The following is a 20,713-nucleotide window of genomic DNA, read 5'->3' as shown; positions in this document are numbered from 1 at the left end:
AGATATGTAGGGCATACAACCAGGGTTGGGGGAGAGTGTGAATGCACATTTCCTAATGAGACAAATAAGGTAGAGGAGATTGAAATGGGAACCAGTGGGGTGTTGAAGACCCCCTGGAGTCAAAGAAAGCAATTTGCTTTCGGCAAAGCTTTTCCCACGTGGACTATATAATGTCTAGACAATCGGTCTGGGTTTTTCTATGTTGGTTTGCTTGGAAACTGTGACACAGAATTTATTTGCTTCTATAATGGAAGCACAGGTACGTTTTAGTCACTAACACTTAATTACCTTGAAAAATTCTGTTTCAGCCTGTGGTGTACCTATTGGTGATTTATAGGTCCAGATCATGGCATATCAGACAGGCTGGATTATTCACTCTCCACCCTTTTTCTTTATGTCATTACAATCTAGTTCATGAATATATTTGTCTCAAAGGCAGTTCTACAAACTAACTCAGCAGTGTGTACATTGTCAGTTTTTGCCATTTTGACACTGAAGGTTATATGGCTTTTGGAAGCAGACAAACAATAATCTAGACATGAAACAACCCAGAGGAAACCATAGTTTTAATCTTCTGGTTTTAAAAGGAGGTTGAAGAGACCTCCGAGTATTTTTTTTAACAAAAGAAACCTTGAAAGTTGCACTGAACATGCCACCCACAGCTAAGAAACTCCCCACTGTTTATTTAGTATTTCCCTTTGGTAGTGAAGAAATAGTGCCAGGGTAAAAAATATAAGGAAACTGAGACAATCCTTTAATTTTTTTTACCCTGCATGCTAATTTCCTTTCGATATAATTGGGATAAAAATAACCCAGTACTCTCAGGATACATGCTGCAATTTACAAGATTAAACATGGGAAGATTCCAAACAACAGGGACATTGATTTCTTTGTGAATGAGAAATATGAGCAGAATTGAATTGTGGATCAAAAACAGTTGTATCCATTTTTTCCTTTTCTTAGGAGAATGTAACCTTATTTTTGTATTTATTAATAAAAGTCATTTTTCTTTGTCCAGACCAGGGGTCTGCAAGCTGCGGCTCTCCAGATGTTCATGGACTACAATTCCCATCAGCTCCTGCCAGCAGGTTGCAGACTCCTGGTCCAGAGTATATACTTTGTAGCTTAATTGTAGTGTGTTCATATAGAATGATTTAGTAGCACACGGGTCCTTACTGTTGGGCGAAAGGCAGTAATATAAATAGATAAAAGACAGAGAAAGACCAAGCTGCTGGCTATTAAATGTATCAGATTGTTCATTAGGTATAATTGACCATTTTTTCAGTAAAGCTTTGCAATATGTCTTGTTGGACTGGCAGTTTGGTTTATTTCACATGTTTCTGTTTGCCAGTTGTATTACTTGACTGCTGATGGCATAATTGAGATCTTTGCTACACTCATTACAATGGGTACCTAAAACAAATAAAAGTTCCTACACCTATGGATAAAGTCCTAGGGCTGTCAAATGGGAGCTCCATTACACTTCAGTGTATGTGAGCTAAAAACATCTCTTGATGAGAGAATTATGGTTTCTGCTCTGGAGCCTGAGGAGAGAAAACATTAGCCTGTGTTGTTAAGATAATAAACATAATGGAATTACAGTCTTATCCAAACACTGATTAACTATGGTGTGCAAGCCCAGGGGTTCCCAAAATAGCTTAATCTGCTAACAAAACACCTCACTTGCAACTTTGTTCCCTGCAGACTCAACACAAGAAACTGTTACTAGGCAAGATATTTGCAGCTAAACAAAGTACTTAAAGCTTCTAAAATTTGGGAAGAGGCGATGAGTTGGCAGAAGGTTCTAAGGAATAGCCTGCATTGCCAGTCAATTTAGTATTGAAATGTGATAGCTTGGAAACAAACTAGAAATATAAACCAATTAGGCCTGCCCTGACCTGGATAGCCCAGGCTAGCCCAATCTTGTCAAATCTCAGAAGGTGGGCAAGGTAAACCCCGGTTAGTGTTTAAATTGGGAGGCCACCAAGGAAGACCCAGGATCCGTATATAGAGGCAGGCAATGGCAAATCACCTCTGAAGGTGTCTTGCCTTGAAAACTTTGCAGCATCAGCTATGACTTGTCGGCCCTTTCAACCACCATTAGACCTTGCTGACACTACTGCCCATCCCCCCATCAGCATACTGCAATGATTTGTGACAATCACAGGCATACTTAAGCTGCAAAGCATCATATGTTTCTTTACATTGAGGGAACTCCTTGCCTAACTCTATATCCATGCCCATGGCTTTTCAGAAAAGAATCTGAAGGATGGTGATGAATAAGAAAATACATGACTGTTTGCTGGCTTTGCTAGTTCACAGATTTTAGCCTTGAAAGGATGATGTTTAGAGCTGAAACAGATGAGACTTAAGACCTTGTATTTTGGCATTCATGTGTTCCCCATTCACATTGCAAATGAGAGCCTGAGAACATCTGCATGTAGGAGATTTGGCTTATGTGGCTAAAGCTTTTGTGATGATAGGCATCAATGTAAACTTCATCCACTATCAAATGTCTCCCAAATGCTTCTTCTGGGGACAGGGATCTCCAAAAGCAGTATTCCAGGGAGCATTTGGAGTTGCAGCAGGAGATCAGAATGTCATACTTTGTAGGCGGAAATCCTTCTTTTGTTGGAATGCTCTGGTGAATCCTAGCACTTCCTAACCAAACATTAAAAAGAGACAGGATTGCTCGGTTGAATGCCACTCTATTTACAAAATCCCTTGTGTGTAGAAAGCTAGCATCTCATAAAGAATCTAGTCCTCCACCTCACTTGTTTGTTTCCTATGTGTATGGAGGGTTTTTAAAATTTAAGTATTTAAATACATGATCCTTTACCTGCCATATCAAATCATGCAGCCCTGGGAGGGCGGTACTCTACAATCTTTCTGAATATGTTATGGTTAGTAGTTTCTGTTAATATTGCTGTGTCTTTTTCTCATTGCAGAGTGATTGCCTATGAGTGCTGTCCTGGGTATGAAGAAGTTCCAGGGGAAAAAGGCTGCCCAGCTGGTAAATAAAAGAAAGTAAAAGCATATGAAAATTTGGAATGGTTGGTGGTAGGAGAAGGGGTACTTCACCATTTCCTTAACTGCAGATTACCTTCTCTAAATGGTTCCCTTTGGTCCTCAGTGGTTTCAAACCTGTATAGAAGAGAAAAGGCTAGGGGGAGGGGAGTTTGGACTGAGAGTAGACGTGGAGCTTTCCTACTCTACTCTGCTTGAAGGCTGGTGTAGAACAGTAATTAGAGGATCAGACTAGGATCTGGGATAATAATATTCGAATCCTCCCTCATTCATGTCAGCTTAACCTAGCCCCACAAGATGGTAATTGTGAGGGCTGAATGGAGGACTGGGGAAGTTATGTGAAAAGCTACTTGGTGTACCCAAACAAGGAGAAAAGTGAAATGTAACATTAAACAAATTTTAAAAATATTATTTAGGATAGGGTTGCCAGGTAGTGCCTGACAACCAGTGGGAGGGTTTGTGGGGCCACAACATTGCAGGATACTTTGTTTGTTTTTTAATGTAGCCTCATGCTCTTTTCAGAAGTATATACAGGAAGTAACAAGGGTAGCACTAATAATCACTGGAAGTTCTGTGGTAAAATTATAGGTGTTCTAACAGTTCTTAGAGTTATCCCAGAGGTTAGCTCTGGGAATCACTGGAAACTCTATGGTAAAGCATAGCATTTGCAATTCATAGAATTACCCTTTCTCACTTCCTGTGTAAGTTTCTGGTAAATACACAAGGCTATATTAATCCTTAGTTTTTCTCCCACCACCACTTGACATGAAATAGGTGTTCCAAGTTTTTTTTTAAAGTTTGAGATCTTTCCTTTATATGTAATTATCATTTGGTCTTAAAATTTGGTATTGCTGGTGGTAGCCTTGACTGAGTTGTTGGAGCTGGTGTTTCAGACATCAAATCTTTGGTCCTGGGGGACTTCAGCAGACACTCTGAGGCCTCCCTGTCTGTTCTGTCTCAGAACCTAAAGGCTGCTATGGTGACCATGGGGCTGTATCAGTTTGTTGGAGGTCCCACACATGAGAAATGTAGCTTGTTGGTTCTTTTTTTCTGCACCAGTGGTGATCTGGTAGAAGACTAATTTTATAGCCTTTGCCATGGTCAGATCATTACTTGCTGAAGATGGAGGTCGTGTTACCTCCCCTCTCCACAAAGACAAACTGGTTAAGATGGTCCGACTGCAGAGACTGATGGATCCTGTTGGTTTTCTAATGGCACTAGGGAGTTTTGAAGACCTTGACAGTGGTTCTGTAGAGGCCCTTGTATCAGTATGGAGTGCTGGGTGCTGTAGGAAGGATTTTTCCTTAGTACCTTGCCCTAAGCAGCAGTAGTGTAGGAGGTTAAGAGCTCGTGTATCTAATCTGGAGGAACCGGGTTTTATTTATTTATTTATTTATTTATTTGATTCTCTGCTCTGCCGCCTGAGCTGTGGAGGGTTATCTGGGAAATTCAGATTAGCCTGTATACTCCCACACACGCCAGCTGGGTGACCTTGGGCTAGTCACAGCTTCTCGGAGCTTTCTCAGCCCCACCTACCTCACAGGGTGTTTGTTGTGAGGGGGAAAGGGAAAGGAGATTGTAAGCCCCTTTGAGTCTCCTACAGAAGAAAAGGGGGGGGGATATAAATCCAAAACCCTTCTTCTTCTTCTTAATAAGGCCTTTGACCTCCTGTTTTCCCAGAAAGCTGGGTTTTTATGAAGAGGTTGGGTAGATCTTTGGAGCATCACTGGTGCAAAACTAGTTCCAAATGGGACAAAAAAACACAGTAGAGCTCATTTAAGACAATGTGAAATGGCACTGATGGTCACATTCATTTCTGTTACTATTGCATCAGCAGAATATTGTCCAACAAAATTATTTAGGGTGTTTAAGGCCCATTGTCATCTTTGCCTAATACTCTTGGTTCTGACCTGTATATTAACAAACCTTCTTAATAAATCATCTTGGGATAACAGGGACATGGGCAATTATCAGGCCATGTCCACTCTCCCCTTTAAGGGCAGGGTGACTGAGCAGGTCATGGCAGAGCAGCTTCAGGCATATCTGGAACAGTCATCTTCTCTCAACCAATTTCATTCTATTTTCAGGCTGAGTTTCAGGACTGAAACAGCTCTATTGCCCTTGGTAGATAATTTTTGGCTATAGCTGGATAAAGGCATTCATCACTGCCAAGTTTTTTAGAGTTTCAGCAGCCTTTAATGATATTTTGTAGATCTACTGCAATAAGTGTTTGAAAGAATAAGAACTGACCATTGTTGGTTTCGCTTTTTTCTTGTTGGTAGAAACAAAATGTTTCCTAAAGAGAGGCAATGACAGTCAATAGAGACTGAAATGTTGGATACCCCAGGTGTCCATTTTATCTCCACCACTCTTCAGTATCTGTACAAGACAATGGACTGAGATCGTCAGGAACTTTGGATGAGGTTGTCAACAATATGGTGATGACACCCAACTTTGTATCTCATTATTCAAGCATGTGGAGCCAGCTTCTGGGTCAGTGTCTTGAGGCTGCGGTCCAGTGGCTTAATCTACACAAGAAGAAGGCAGTAGTGGTCAGGAAGGCAGAGTATTTGGCTGGTGCTGATTAAGCTTTCATTGGTAGGATCAAGTTAAGAGCTTCTGTACCCAGCCTTACTGATGGATAAGCAAATTGGTGCTTTTCTAACAGCACCTTCTTTGGTTATATCTGGCTCACAAGCTGGTCTCAAATCTGTTCAAGCTCATTATCTTGGATTACTGCTACACATTATTGAATCCGTGCCATCATCCTATTTTATTTTGAATATGAAATATTATTGTTAAATAGTGTAATATTGCTATTGTCTTTATTTTTTTTAACACAGCTTTGCCTCTTGCAAACCTTTATGAAACACTTGGCGTTGTTGGGGCCTCTACCACTCAACTCTATTCCGCTAGCTCTAACCTGAGTGCTGAAATCACTGGACCTGGAAGCTTCACAATATTTGCTCCAACCAATGAGGCCTGGGCATCTTTGCCTGCTGTAAGGAAAATAACATCTTCATTTTTTTCAACCTTGGTTGGTATGGGAAATGTGAGAAACAGAAATCCTCTATTAATAGATAAAGGCATTGGAAATGCGCAGTAAGATGTATACAAGCTTTTGCTGTAAGCATTGTATGGAGACATCAATAAAAATATAAGACCATCCAAACACCATCAGTTGGACTCTGCACTTCATTCACCTCAGTGCAGAGCCTTCTTCCAGTGCAAGAATAAGAGAAGGTTCATAGCACTGGAGGAAGGCTCCGCACTCAGTATGGTAACAGCCAAACCATGATCCCTATTTGGGAGCATTTATTGACTTCATAAGATTTACAAGAGTAATTACAATTGCATTATTTGTTTCATGCCACTCTTGAACAAATGGCCAGGACCTGTGTATTTTATGGGTTAAAGAGTCCATCTCTTCCTTGAACTCAGTGGCCTACTGGAGAATGCATAGTCCTTTACATCTAAATATATGAACAGAGCAGCGACTATTTTATTTATTTATTTATTTTTGAGGCTTTTATACCGCCCCATCCCCAAAGGGCTCTGGGCGGTGTACAACAAATAAAAGCAACAATACAGGGTAAGTAAAAACATTAAAAGGCAGCAACAATTAAGCAATAATCATCGAGAGAATGAAAATATAAATGGGGTCCAGCATCTTAATTTTAAGATTCCCTCCCCACCCCCCAAAGGGAGGCATGGTGGCCCCGTGAGATGACAAATGACCCAGATGCCTCCCAGGGTCAGGGATTTAGGCCAAACAGGGAGGGGGGCACCACATCAGCGGCCAGTTCCTCCAAAGGCCCGGCAAGAACAGCTCCATCTTACAGGCCCTGCGGAATCCTCGCCAAGGTCCCGTGGGCCTTGGCCAGCCGAGGAAGAGTCGTTCCAACAGCCCGGGGCCAGAGCCGTAAAGGCAACCTGGCCCGCGTGGAGGCCAGCCACATCATTGAAGGGCCAGGGACTACCAGTAAAATTGGCCTCAGCTGAACGGAGAGGCCGTGCAGGGACATATGAGGTGATGCGGTCTCGAAGATACGATGGTCCCAGGCCACGTAAGGCCTTAAAGGTCAACACCAACACCTTGAAAATGATCTGGAACTCTACTGGAAGCCAGTGCAGCTGGCGCAATACCGGCTGGATATGTTTCCAGGTGGCGCTACCCGTCAGCAGGCGCGCCGCTGCATGCTGGACCAGTTTTAATCTCCGGATCAAGCACAAGGGAAGGCCCGCGTAGCGTGAGTTACAATAGTCTAATCTGGAGATGACCGTTGCGTGGATCACGGTGGCTAGGTCTGCTTGGGAGAGGAAGGGAGCCAACCGCCGGGCTTGACGAAGGTGGAAAAAGGCAGCCCGGGTTGTATGGGCCACCTGGGTCTCCATTGAGAGAGACAAATCCAGGTGGACCCCCCCAGGCTCGCGGGATCGGAGGAGGTCGGCTTTAATGTGACCCCCTCCCACACCGGCGGCTGGAAGGTCCCACCCTCCCCCTCGCGGCCAAGCCAGAGGATCTCCGTCTTCGATGGGTTCAGTTGTAACCTGCTCTGTCGCAACCAACCAGCGACCGCCTCCAAACAGTGCTGTAGAGCCGCAGGGGTGGCGGCTGCTCCCCCCTCCATCATCAGAATGATCTGAGTGTCATTTGCATACTGATGACAAATCAGCCCAAAACTCCGCACCAGCTACATTAGTCCCTTATCCCCCTGCAGGGTAACTGTTGCAGACCAGGTGCTCACTTCCCTCTTTCTATTTACAGAGGTATTTAGAGATAATTGAGGACTATTGCACTGGTATATCCATCATTCTTGCAGGATATGTTTGGTGGAACTGAGTCGTCATTGTTACAATATTGTTTGTTTTTAGGAAATGCTGGATTCTTTGGTGAGCAATGTCAATATTGAGCTGCTAAATGCTCTTCGCTACCACATGGTGAATAAACGAGTCCTGACTGATGACCTGAAACATGGTACACGCCTCCCTTCCATGTACCAGAATATTGATATCCAGATCCATCATTATCCAAATGGAGTAAGTGTTTGGTAAAGCTCTTAACGCTACTGAAGCTATGTTTTCTTGTCATAGTAAGTATTATTAAACCTTTTGGGACAAAAAAATTAGGAACATTGTGGGTTTTATGAATTGTTTAGAGTTCAAGGGCTGAAGTCAGATGGGGTTATCATCGAAAATTCCCCCCTCCCCTCCATCTGTGGAAACAGATCTGGTGAATCTGAGCAAGGATCCTAATAGCTTAACTTGTGACTTTCTTAAAACTCCTTCACTGTTAATAATAGATCCTCATCTCAGTTTTGGACGTAGCTGTTCCTTGTTCTTTGCAGATTGTGACAGTGAACTGTGCAAGGTTATTGAAGGCTGACCATCATGCTACTAATGGAGTGGTTCATCTCGTAGACAAAGTCATTTCTACAACAACAAACAGTATCCTTCAAATTGTTGAGATTGAAGAAACCCTTGAGAACCTTAGGGTGAGTTTATGTCAAACAGTTCCATTGAAGGTGGAATTATTTGCTTGGCAATCTGATGCTTTGATTTTCCACAGAATGAACTCTATTTCCATCTTTTGCACTTTTATTTACAGGCTGCTGTGGCAGCTGCTGGTCTGAACAATCTGTTGGACAGTGAAGGACAGTTTACCTTGTTGGCTCCTACCAAGGAGGCCTTTGAGAAGATCCCACAAGAAACTCTAAACAGAATCCTAGGAGATCCAGAGGCTTTGAAAGGTGAGCAGTCACTTAACCAGTCCCCAATACTGTCATGAATAGACAGACATGAGAGGCCAAGGAACTGATAAGCCTAGACTTTGTGTTTTGCAGGAAATTGCATAACAGAACAAGGATACTTATAGTTAGTGAGGAATGTGGGTGGGATGTATTTCTGAAGGTTAGTACTATTTTGCTGATATTCTGTAGCTGTCCTATCCTGCCCATTTTACCAGTTGATAGAAGAACAGTAGCTTCAGAAGAAATGGAAGCAGCTGTGCCAGTCACTGAAATAATCTGAAAGGGTAACGACCTGAGCAGTTGCCCTTAGGATGAATGAATAAACTCCTTCAAAAAAAACTTTTTTCCTTTCACATTCTTTTTTATTGCTGCTGTTCCTGATTAACTTATTTGTTTTATGCCATTTCCTCCCCATTTTTTGCTATTTTCATTATATTCCATTTATACACAATTGATGGAAAAATAACATGAGCATTCGGTGAGAGGGAACAGAAGGTGGTGCAGGAAAAAATAGACTCATGGACTCAGTTTGCAGAATGGATAAGTAAAAATGAAGTAGGGATTTTTAAGCTGAAGTTCAGTAGCATTCTATTTGCTTCAGTTAACTCCATTATTAATCCAGCTCTTTAGATGGGTTTTTAAAAGCATTTTTCACAGTTCAAGAATGCTGTTTATAATCAGAGCCTGCGCATGTTAATAATGAAGAGCCTAAAGTACATGCTTCTAAATTCCATTGCTGGTAAAGAGAGATGCACATACTTATGTCTCCCTTACAGAAATCTATGAGACTTACTAAGTGGCCAGTTTGAACTTCCAAATTTGGATTAGTATTTTAACACTTTGTAGCAATTAATTTATAAACTCACAGAACCATCAGCATGGTCCATATGTTTCCATTAAATTCCTCAAGTGAATGTTCAAATTCAGCTCCAAACTTGTGAATTCCAGTTGTCTGTTGAATAATTCTCACAGAAGAATAAATTATTTTCCCAGGAAGTGAGTAGTGTGCAAATTAAGGCATTTCTCTACTTGAGAAGTCCAGTCTCTCATATCTTTTCTTCAGAAGTTCTTGGGATTTTACAGTGCAGGCCTAAGCAAAATTCTACCTTGCTGAGTTCACAAACTTCACTGAGCTTAGAAAGATGTAATTCTTCATAGGACTTGATTCTTAGTATCTATCTTTGTTGCTTGCTAGTTTATCTGAGAGGGACAGCAAATACTCTTGGACTAACGTCTTAGTGTAGTCAGTGAAGTGTAGTGGTTAAGAGCAGCAGACTCTGATCTGGAGAACTGGTTTTGATTCCCCACTCCTCTACATGAAACATGTTGTGTGACCTGCGGTCAGTCACAGTTCTCTCAAGACTCTCTAAGCCTATGTGGAGGCAGGGAACAGTAAATCATCTCCAAATGTCTCTTAACGTGAAAACCCTTTGGGGTTGTCTTAAGTCATCTGTATCTTGAAAGTACACATACACACATCTTGTATGTTGGTAGAAAGTGGACCTCTCTACTTGAACCTGCCATTGGAGCTGGTTGCTATGTGACTGCATTGGCCATTTAAAGTGGAGACTTGCAGTCCCCATAGTGCTGTTCTGTTTTCTTTCAAAGGCAGAAGACTGATAGACCACACATATGAATCCACCTCTCCAGTACCAGGGTGGTATACTGTGTTTATTTTACAAATGGACAATGGTGCTTTGTCTCAGCTCATTCTCATTCCTGCCTTACAGATTGAGAAAACTGTGAGAAAAAACTGTGTTAGCACTGAGTCATCAACCAGGAGACAGAGTGGGAGACCAAAAGCAAGGGGAACTAGATGAGTAACACTCATCACTATGCTCGGGGAACTAGATGAGCAATAACTATCGGCAGTCACAAGGTAGTCAGCACTTTAAAGGATTTACTAGCTCAGCACTAGTCAGACTGCACTAACCTTTGCAACAGCAAGTTTTAAAAAACAATTTCCCAGCATGTGTCCATCAATCAAAAGGTGCCCTTAGACCTTCAAATCCCAAGTTTAAGTTCTGTAGTTCACAGCTGCGGCCAGGTCCAGTCTTCTGTAGAAGGAGTAAGAAAAAGAAGAGTTTGGATTTATATCTCCCACTTTCTCTCCTGTGAGGAGACTCAAAGGGGCTGACAGTCTCCTTTCCCTTCCCACCCCCCACCCCCACAACAAGCATCCTGTGAGGTGAGTGGGGCTGAGAGAGTTATGAAAAACTGTGACTAGCCCAAGGTCACCCAGCTGGCATGTGCTGGAGTGCACAAAGTAATCTGAATTCCCCAGAAAAGCTTCCACAGCTCAAGTGGCAGAGTGGAGAAAACCCAGTTCTCCAGATTAGAGTTCACCTGCTCTTAACCACTACATCACTGCTGCTGTCATAAGTCCATCAATGGGCAGAGGACCATACTGGGAAAAGCTTCTGGGGTCACCTCCCCCACCCTCACCACATCAACAAAGGCAGCAAGTCAGTAAACATTTATTTAAAAAATATAAGCATCTGTTCATTTTCAAAAGAGAAGAAATGCACAATTAAAGCCAGGGCATTGTGCCTTTTAAATGGGAATAAGGTGCAATGTATCCAAACTAATATGAAAAATAACAATGCAGAAAGCCCTCATAGAACAAATGTGTAATCTGCTTTTTAATCTGCATCTTGAACATGCATACTCAGTGTTGCCAGGCATGGCTTGGCAACCAGTAGGAGATGAAGTGAAGTGGGTACTTATGCTACAGAATTTTCCTCCATTCCAATCTCTTTCAGTTTGTGTCTTGTGAAGGCTGTGACTTCCAAGGTAGTACAAAGGAAAATCAGAAGTGTCACTTCTCAGTATATTGTAGTATGTGAGTGATCATTTTCAATTAGCTTTCTCAAATCCCTCCATATCATATTCTGTGCCTCTGTAGATCTGTTGAGCCACCACATCTTGAAATCAGCTATGTGTGCTGAGGCCATTATTGCTGGTTTATCTGTGGAAACGCTGGAGGGTAGCATGCTGGAAGTGGGCTGTAATGGTGATGAACTGACTCTCAATGGAAGACCCATCATTGCAAACAGAGATGTCATAGCAACCAACGGTGTGATACACTTTGTCAACGAACTTCTGATCCCAGACTCGGGTAAAGCTTTTAAAATATTTATCTCAAATAAAGTATGTTGTCCAAAGTGTCCAACAGTGCTAAGGCGTATGGCTAACTTTGTCAGTAACTTTGTTTTTTTTAGATCTGTGGAGGGAATGATGATTATGAGAGCCAGGTCCAGCAAGAAACAGAACTGTGTTCCATAGTTCTGACCATTCACTTCCCTGTTTGTTGTTCCAAATTACATAGGGCTTCTAGAAGAAGCAAGAATTTGTCTTTGCAACAACATGGCCTCCCTGTATTGTTGTTCCGAATTACGTAGGGCTTCTAGAAGAAGCAAGACCTCTGCTTGACCCTAATTTCCAGCTTCTGTTGAATTAGGCAAACAACAAACACATATATATGCACAAAAATAGATTCAGGAAGAACCCTTTTTTGTGCCTTGGTGGAGAGAAAGGACAACCAGTGGTTTAGGTATAGCTTTTTAATGGGGTGGGTTTGGGGCCCCACCCATCCCTGGTGGGGCGTGCGTGGGCGCACATGCAGCAGAACTAAGGGAAGCCACCTGCACAGCCAGCCGGCATCGCACGCTTGCAAGCTGCAAGCCAGCTGACTAGGAAAAGAAAGTCTTGCCTCTCGGGAAGCAGGTTTTGAGCCCAGGAGCTCTCACGAGAAGCAAGACTTTCTTTCCCCAGCCAGCCAGCTGGCTTGCAGCTTGCAAGTGTGCAATGCCGGCAGCATGTGCGGGTGGCTTCCTTTAGTTCTGTTGTGTGCGTGCACGTGCACCCCCCCCCACACTGGCCTCTTGTTGGTAGTGGGAGGGACTAACACCTTTGCAACACCGCCACTGCTGCTCGGTTGCCTGGGCCCGGTGGGAGGCACAGCTGGGGTGGGAGGGACGCGCAGCTGGGGCATAGAAGCGCCTGCCCCTCCCCCCTCTAGACATGTAAACCCATGAACCCCTCCTTAACTACGTCCCTGACTATCTCTGTTGATTGTTTCTTCAGTTCACATCTTCCCACCCCACCCCCACCCCCAGCTACTTGCCTCCTTGTAGTATTCCTATTTGTGTTTGTCCTTTCAAACATTGATATGGAAACCTGCAAAGTGGGGAATTAAGTAGTAGAGGTAGTTTCAGTGGGAAAAATAGTGGCAAGGAAATAATGCCCTTGTTTTCTCTGCTGTTGCTCTGCACAAAAATACCCCCTCCTCATTTATTTTTTTTACAGAAATGGCACACTGGGACTTTATTAGATACATCTGGGTATTCTGTGGAGTTTGTCCCTTAGCCACTTATTTCCTTGGCAGCTCACCAATGCATGTGATTTGATACTATCTGCCTAGTAGCAAGATACTTTAAGAAGGCTCTTGTATAAAAGTATCTTTTTCCCTTTGCCTGTCCTCACAGAAATAAATGATGATGATCATGCAAGAATATTTGACCACTTTGCAGAGATTTACCCTATCCGTGGAATCTCAAATTCACTAGAAATCTGTACTCTCACCGCTACCCTTGTGACCTCTCTCTCTTCTCCCCACCATCTCTGGGATCTGATTGATGCTGTTAAAGAAATAACCCCAGTCACTGTTAGGTACAGGGCTATTGTGACAATGGGGAACTCAGGAGAGAAAAGTTCTGAGGGTCTTGTTCATTATGGACACCTGTGTAATTTGGCAAGTTATGTTATTTTTCTCTTTTTGTGTGTGTTTAGGTTGGTCTGGGTAAAATCTGGAGTCTGGAGGGAAATCTCTTTTTGAGGCATCTGTTGGCAATAAGAATATAATTAGGCTGATAATACTCACATTCAGACTAAATCTGGCTGCATCCCTCTCACTGCCTGATGGACAGAAGTGTGATAATAAAATTAAATTTCAAAAGTCAGTTCCTGAATTCAGGGTCTACATACATCAACTGACCCTGAATCTACAGAAGGTTTTCTGTTACTGATTTCTATAACTTACAAGACTTCTCCACTATTGAAATGGGGTTATTTTTGATTTGTTATTTTAATGGAGAAAAAGATTAAAAATAGTTTTTATTTTTAAAAATTACTTCACATTTTCTGTTTTGTTGTTTTAAAAGAACAAGAAGTGATAGGGTATACTGACAGATAATAACTGAAAGTATGAAATACTTCATAAGAGCTGTTAATGGTTTGTTTTGCTCTTAAAATACATGTGTAGCATTGAAAATTCAAGTTTAATAAGTTTTTTAGCTTGGCAACTATAATACTTTTACTTTCTGTGGTGATTCATAGATTAATACTTCATCAATAATTTATTATAACTCACATAATAATTCTGACTTTTGTCTTTTAAAAAAATCAAGCTAAAACTTTATTGGAATTGGGAGAAGAATCTGAAGTCTCAACATCCATGGACCTTTTAAGACAAGCTGGTCTCAGTTCCTACCTCACTGGCAGTGAACGGCTGACTCTCCTTGCCCCGACCAACTCATTCTACAAAGGTAAACTTTGGAAATCCATATAATAGTACAATCTGCTCCTAATTTGAGTCCCAAGGTTTAATTGGTATGCTTTAGCAACTAGTAGTCTGTGGGTATTGTGTGCTCAACAAAGTGAGGGAAGGAACTTAGGCTGTAGTATTCTCTGGGGTCCAATGAATAGGTAAACTTACTTATCCAGACAGTCAGCACATAGGAGAGACCCTGGTAGCTTCAACAGGAGGCTTCTTTATTGCTTCCATCAGGGAAGGCTTTGGCAACTGCATTTGGCAACTACAACCAACACACTCTGAAGGAGAAATGTGGTCTCTTCTGTACAGGCATTGAGGAAGGAAACTGAAGTCAGCTTGTAAGGGCTCACTTAAAGGGCTCACATATATGCATCACAAAGGCAACCCCTTCCCTGTGCACTAAGCTTTGCCCATATAGGAATTCGGAACAAATGTTTTTGTTGAAACCAATTTTGATTACTGAGTCTGGAGATCACAATTATCGGTCACTAAAATATAGCAATAATATTGTGACCAAAATTTTTTTAAAACTGGCTTTGTCTTTTAAAATCCTGTGGTAGGATTTGCTCGTTATCAATAAGGTATCTGTAGGGAGGGTTTCATAATGCACTGCTTGGTTAGTGTGACACATTGGCTAAAAGGTAGGAGATTGATTTTAAATGTTTTAATAGATTACTTAAAATGACTTTTTGTTAGAAACTTGGGACGGTAGTCCTAATGTGAGCAGGCTATCTATGCTTTCACTTAGGGCCAAAACATATACATCTTTCCATGTAATCCTGGACAGTTATTCCCTTTTATGTCCATTGAAGTCAATGGGCTTAGTAAGGTACAACACTGTTGATGATGAGTCTTTTAATTCAGAGCAGTTCCTTGCACAAGAAGGACTCACTGCTGAGAGAACTCAATTTATTGCCACTGACCAGTATTGATGGGGGAAAAGAGATTTTAAATCTTTTCTGGAGAGCATCAGGTGAAGGAGGTAGTTGCAGTACTACTAAGGAAGTACTACTAGGTAGTTGCAGATGATGACATCACTTGCTGGTGTGGAGTTTTGCTAATTAAGCACTAGTTCTGTTCCTGCATAATGCTGGAAGAACAACCCTGGTGCTTCCATAACTGCCTTCTTGTGCCCTTTGGTAAAGGTACTGAATCCTCTTAACCAGTGGTGGGATCCAAAAATTTTAACATGTTCCGATGGTGGTGGGATTCAAACAGTGGCTCTGCTGCACACACGCACCTCCAGTCCCTATTGGGCAGGGTTGCTTTAGTAACCCCCTCTCGGCACTCAGAAAAAATTAGCAAACACTTCTAGAGAAGTGGTGAGAACTGGTTGGATCCCACCTCTGCTCTTAACCCCCACCCCCACCCAGCAGCATTTAGCCCTCCAAGTGAACCACCACACAAGCTATTCTTGTGCATTCTGTTGTTTTGATCAGAAGGGGTGCTCAGGGTGGGCGCAAATTTAATCATTTTATTTTTTGGAGCCCTTGCCCTATTGTGCATCCTGCCTTTGACAATGCTAGTAATCCTGCTGGGGGGAAATGCATATAACCACTGTGGTGACTGTATGTATTACTGTAATGGCACTAATAGCAAGTTGGGTTCTCTACCAAAGTAAGGAAACACTCCACATTTGTTACCTTTGGATCCTGCCTTTTCTGACTAGAGCCCAGAGGTTCTTATGAGGCCACCCATCCAAGGTCTGTCTAGCATTAGGTTCAGTTGGCTTTAGAGAGTGAACTATATCAATATGCAGGGCCTAATGACATGTTACAAAATTGCCATAACCCCTACATGAACCAAGGTGGACATATGGGGAATGGAAGACTTCGTAATGTGTAGTTAGACCCTCAGGGAGCTCTTAAGTGCCACAACACTCTTTTTGTTTGTTTTGTGGCAAGAAGATTTCCACTGCTGTTCCTCTGGAATTACTGTTCAGTTATATTATTCTGGGAGACGGCAGGGCAATGGAGAAATGCAGACATTGTGGTTGAGCCATAAATTACAAAAGTATTAACAAATTACAAAAGTATTAAAATTACAAAAGTATTAACCTCTTCCATTTTAAAGATAAGTAGAATGCAAATGTTTTGTGAACGACTAAGTTAAGTAAGGTAACAATGGAATTAATGCAGTGGTTTCTATCATAAATCTGAACACTTAAAAAGAATTATGGAAATATCAAAATATAAATCAAGACTAGCTGCACTGTAAATCATAAGTTTTCCATCTGCAAGATTTCTTTATTAATGTATAATCTCTCAAGTATGGGCGTTGAGACAGACTTGGTTCCTCTACCTGCTATATTTGAAAAGGAAAGCAATAGACAAAATTATAATTTTATTCTTTCCATAGTTTTGTCAGTATTTTCCAACCATTTCTTCTAGAGCAATTTTAATTACGTTCTTATAAATTGAGGCATCTTGCTCTTATTTTGTGTTGCAGATCACACTCCTTCTGCAGACAGGAACGTGCTCCTGGATCACATTGTTAAAGACCAGCTTTCCTCTAAATATCTTTATCATGGACAGATGCTAGAAACACTGAGTGGCAAGCAGCTGCGAGTATTTGTCTACCGCAATGTATGTTTCCATTGAATCTCTTCATCCTTCATTTATTTATTAGCTGTCTTTCTCATCTTTCTTCTACCATGAAACTCAAACTCACATGCATAGGGGCTTCAAGAAGCATCCTGCCCAGGTCCTGACAAGCCCCAGACCTGCTTAGTTAGCATTCACAAAGTTGCTACATCATGTGTCTTTGAACTATTCCCTGACAACTCTCAAAGAACAAATATAGCTCATTCCATAGAAGTTTCAGCGTGGAATTTGAAACCTCAATACATCAGTCTGTCCTATTGCATTTGTACTCTAGCTTTCCTAAAAGAGTCCACAGCAGAGTGTGGGTTATAATAATAGAAGTTTATTATGAGTAAGGAATCTTAATGAGATGACACACAAATATATATTTTTTAATCTATAGAATAACCTTGTATGGAAGGATAAGAGCAACTTCAGATCTCCTCCCTGAAAATTCTGCACTTCATCTGTTTCTGGCAAAGAACATCTCCTTGTGGCAAACAGACTTTTGCTTCGGGGTAGATTTTTAGTTATGCAACAGATCTGCAAGGTTAACTGAATTAGATTTTCATTGACGCAACAGTTCTGAAGAAGCCCTGCTTCTGGGGAGACAATTCCCAGATTTTAGCAATGTGGACAAAGTGTGGACATTTTTGTCCCTCTTCCGGAAAAGTGAACCATAATGTGTGCACCATGTCTTCCCTGTTTTTTTTTTCACCTCCCACTGCTTCATTCCTCTCCCTCAAAGGACTAGTTCCTCCCTTTCATCCTCCCACTTTCCAAACATTTTGCTACCTGGCCCCCTCCTCATGGTGATTCCCCTGTATCCCTCATTTTTCTGCTGTGTTACCTGTTAGCAAGAGTTGCTAGTGCAATCTACCCTGGAAAGTGGGGTGGGGGAAGGGAAAAGGACACTAATCCAGTGCACTTAGCCTCTTTCAGAGTCCCTACTTGAATGCCAACTTTGGAAATTCCAGCAGAAACAAAACTATTACAACATGCCATGATAAGAGGGGAGGGGGAGAAGAAAACGCTGGTCTGATGCACTTAGCCTCTTTCAAAGTCCCTGCCTTCAGGAGCTCCACTGGGATTAAAACTATTGCAATCCACTCTGAAAAGTGGGGAGGAAGGAAGAGAATGCTGGTCTGATGCACCTTGCCTGAAGCATTGGACCATTTGCATGGTAATTTTAAATAAAAGAGGCATACCCCCAAAGTTTATATAACAAGGAAGTTGTAAACCCAGAGAATTTATATCCCAAACCTCTTAAATTAAAATTAAAACCCGGGGGCAGTTTTGAGAAGGGGGAAAGCAACACAAGGGGAAGTGTAAAAATACCACAACAAGTCATGGACCTGCAGATCAAAGGAAGGCAAAACTTGTGATGAGTTGTAATGAGGAAGGAAGGCAAAGGAAGGCAAAACTTGTGATGAGTTCTCCCCTGCTCGTTTACACCCAGACTATCCTCCTATGGAGGAGCCCGGCTGCTCCCTAGGGGAGGGTTTTAAGAGTAAGGATTTACCGGGTGCCTTTTATTATGATTACCGCTGTTTTAACAAAAATTTAGTATGTTTTAGTATGTTTTAATGATGGAGCCTTATGGATTGTTGTTGTTTTAATTATTGTTCGCTCCTGAATTCGTTGTATTAGTTCTGTTAGTTCTGTTGTACACCGCCCAGAGCCCCTGGGGATGGGGCGGTATAAAAATTCAAATAATAAATAAATAAATAAGTGTATGAATCTCCTCTGACTCAACATGGATGTTTGTCAAGCAACATAGAATTGTATCAGTGTTACTGAGTACTGTAACTTGATTATCACCCAGAAAGTAATATGTTGGCCACAATAGCAAAGTTACTACTTGCTTAGACAATCCATATTTGGATGTTTTCAAGTAACACCAAATGTGCCCTGATCTGCTTTGTTTTCAACAGTGGAGCAATCATTTAAGATCTTTTATAGCTACACTGTACTTAAAATACAATCTGTCTTGCAGAATCTCTGCATAGAAAATGTCTGCATTGCAGCCCATGACAAAAGAGGAAGATTTGGCACCTTGTTCACTGTGGATAAGATGTTGACTCCCCCTGTTGGAACAGTTATGGATGTCCTCAAAGCAGATGATCGTTTCAGGTGAGATTTTTCCCTTGCTCTTGCCTCCTCTCACAGGAGCAACCTCACCCCTCCAAAACATTTTGGTGCTGCAAACATTTGGTGCTCAAAAACATTTTGCTGCTGCAAAATTCAAATGGACAAAAACCCCACACAGACTTTTCTTCACCCCCCCCCCTTCTACCAGCAGCTAGCTGTGTCCTCAAAAGCTTACTGGGTACCTTGGGTCACAGACTTTCAGCCTAACCTACTCACAGAATTGTTTGGAGGATAAAATAGAGGAGAGTAGAACTATGCTGGCCATTTTGGATCCCCATTGGGGGGAGAGGCAAGGTATAAGGAAAGTACAGGAGCTCTATTGAAAAAATTCATCATAACAAGTTGTATGAATAAAATCCATTGAAAAAGATCTGAGTGTTCAGAAGGTTCATGCACATGTTATTACACATATGATACTTTAGACTAGTGGTGTCTATATTTCATTGAGACATTGTTACTTGTTCTTAAAACGTATTTTACTTATTTATAATTATCCTTCCCCCACCCCCAAATAAAATGGTGGATGTGGACTTGAGCTAATGACACTTACAAAGGTTGGATGTTTCTTTGTGTGCATATTTTACAGCACCTTAGTGGCCGCCATCCAGTCTGCAGGCCTCACGGAAATACTGAACAGGCCAAAGTCCTTCACAGTATTTGCACCAACAAATGAAGCTTTCCAAGCCATGCCACGGGAAGAACGGGACAAACTTATGGGTAAATAAATGTTCATAGATCTTATTGAACATGGATGGCATTTCAGTTTTCCATAGATGCTGTCATGGAAAGTCCATTGTGAGAGAAAATGCTTGCTCACAACCCCTTTTCAAGAGCCCATTGCATTTCCCCCTGCAATGGGCTTTACTGCGCATGTGTGTTTGTGTATATCTATGTATGTGTAGAAGAGTGTGTGTGTGTGTGTATACCTGGCCTCCCATGGGCATAAAGTTGGGGAGAGGGGAGGGATGAAACGCCATCTGATGCTGTATGGTTCCTGGTTTTATTATTGTTAATTAGTTGTTTTATGTTATGTTTTTAAGCTGTTTTTATCATTGTTGTCCAGTATTAGGTACAGCTAATACTACAGGTGTTAAAAAAATCATAGACTGCAATAACTGTATGCCAGAAAGGCTTGAGCACAAAGCATAAGTATGTGGTTATGTTAATTTATTTTTCATGTAAATGTCGAAACATTCTCTCTCCTAAGCTGGAATATGGTTTTGACTTGGAAAGAATATGAACCGGTTGAGAGCAGTCAAAAGCCCTATCAATCTGTGTCATCAAAATGCAGTATTATCTGCCGGAAACTGGTTAACCTTTTATGTTCATTGCCAGCAGTCTGCACATTTGTTTGCTTGCTCAATGCTCAACTATTTCATAACTGATTTGTAAGCTGCTGTGGAACTGAAATGTCCCAGATGTGAACAGTTGAAATGTTGAACTTCATAAGCAAAATATTTAGTTTATGGTTCTAGAAACAATGAATCACAGTTGGTGGGACTCTATAGCTGACTTGTGCAACTTTTATTTCTTGGCAGTTAATGTAACAGGTCTTCCACAGATCATAAAACTGGTGCTTATTTAGTCATTGTGCTATAAGCAAACATGGTATTGGAACACGGTTTGGGAATTGAAAATCTGCTAGATTC

General features: G+C 41.6%; 1 protein-coding gene across 1 annotated transcript in view; it reads left to right on the top strand.

Annotated features, from left to right (window-relative positions):
• TGFBI (transforming growth factor beta induced) overlaps positions 1 to 20,713 on the top strand; it is a 56,908-nt gene that overhangs the window by 24,877 nt on the left and 11,318 nt on the right. The window contains exons 3-12 of the mRNA XM_048490898.1: positions 2,949 to 3,013; positions 5,871 to 6,028; positions 7,903 to 8,067; positions 8,376 to 8,522; positions 8,636 to 8,777; positions 11,683 to 11,895; positions 14,186 to 14,323; positions 16,780 to 16,916; positions 18,910 to 19,046; positions 19,651 to 19,781. Coding sequence (XP_048346855.1) covers positions 2,949 to 3,013; positions 5,871 to 6,028; positions 7,903 to 8,067; positions 8,376 to 8,522; positions 8,636 to 8,777; positions 11,683 to 11,895; positions 14,186 to 14,323; positions 16,780 to 16,916; positions 18,910 to 19,046; positions 19,651 to 19,781 — 1,433 coding nt within the window. The remainder of the gene's footprint in view (positions 1 to 2,948; positions 3,014 to 5,870; positions 6,029 to 7,902; positions 8,068 to 8,375; positions 8,523 to 8,635; positions 8,778 to 11,682; positions 11,896 to 14,185; positions 14,324 to 16,779; positions 16,917 to 18,909; positions 19,047 to 19,650; positions 19,782 to 20,713) is intronic.

This window comes from Sphaerodactylus townsendi, linkage group LG03, assembly GCF_021028975.2.
Source record: "Sphaerodactylus townsendi isolate TG3544 linkage group LG03, MPM_Stown_v2.3, whole genome shotgun sequence".
NCBI classification, from domain to species: domain Eukaryota; kingdom Metazoa; phylum Chordata; class Lepidosauria; order Squamata; family Sphaerodactylidae; genus Sphaerodactylus; species Sphaerodactylus townsendi.
The sequence above is the reverse complement of the archived record's forward strand: the minus strand, read 5'-3'. Positions and strand labels throughout refer to the sequence as shown.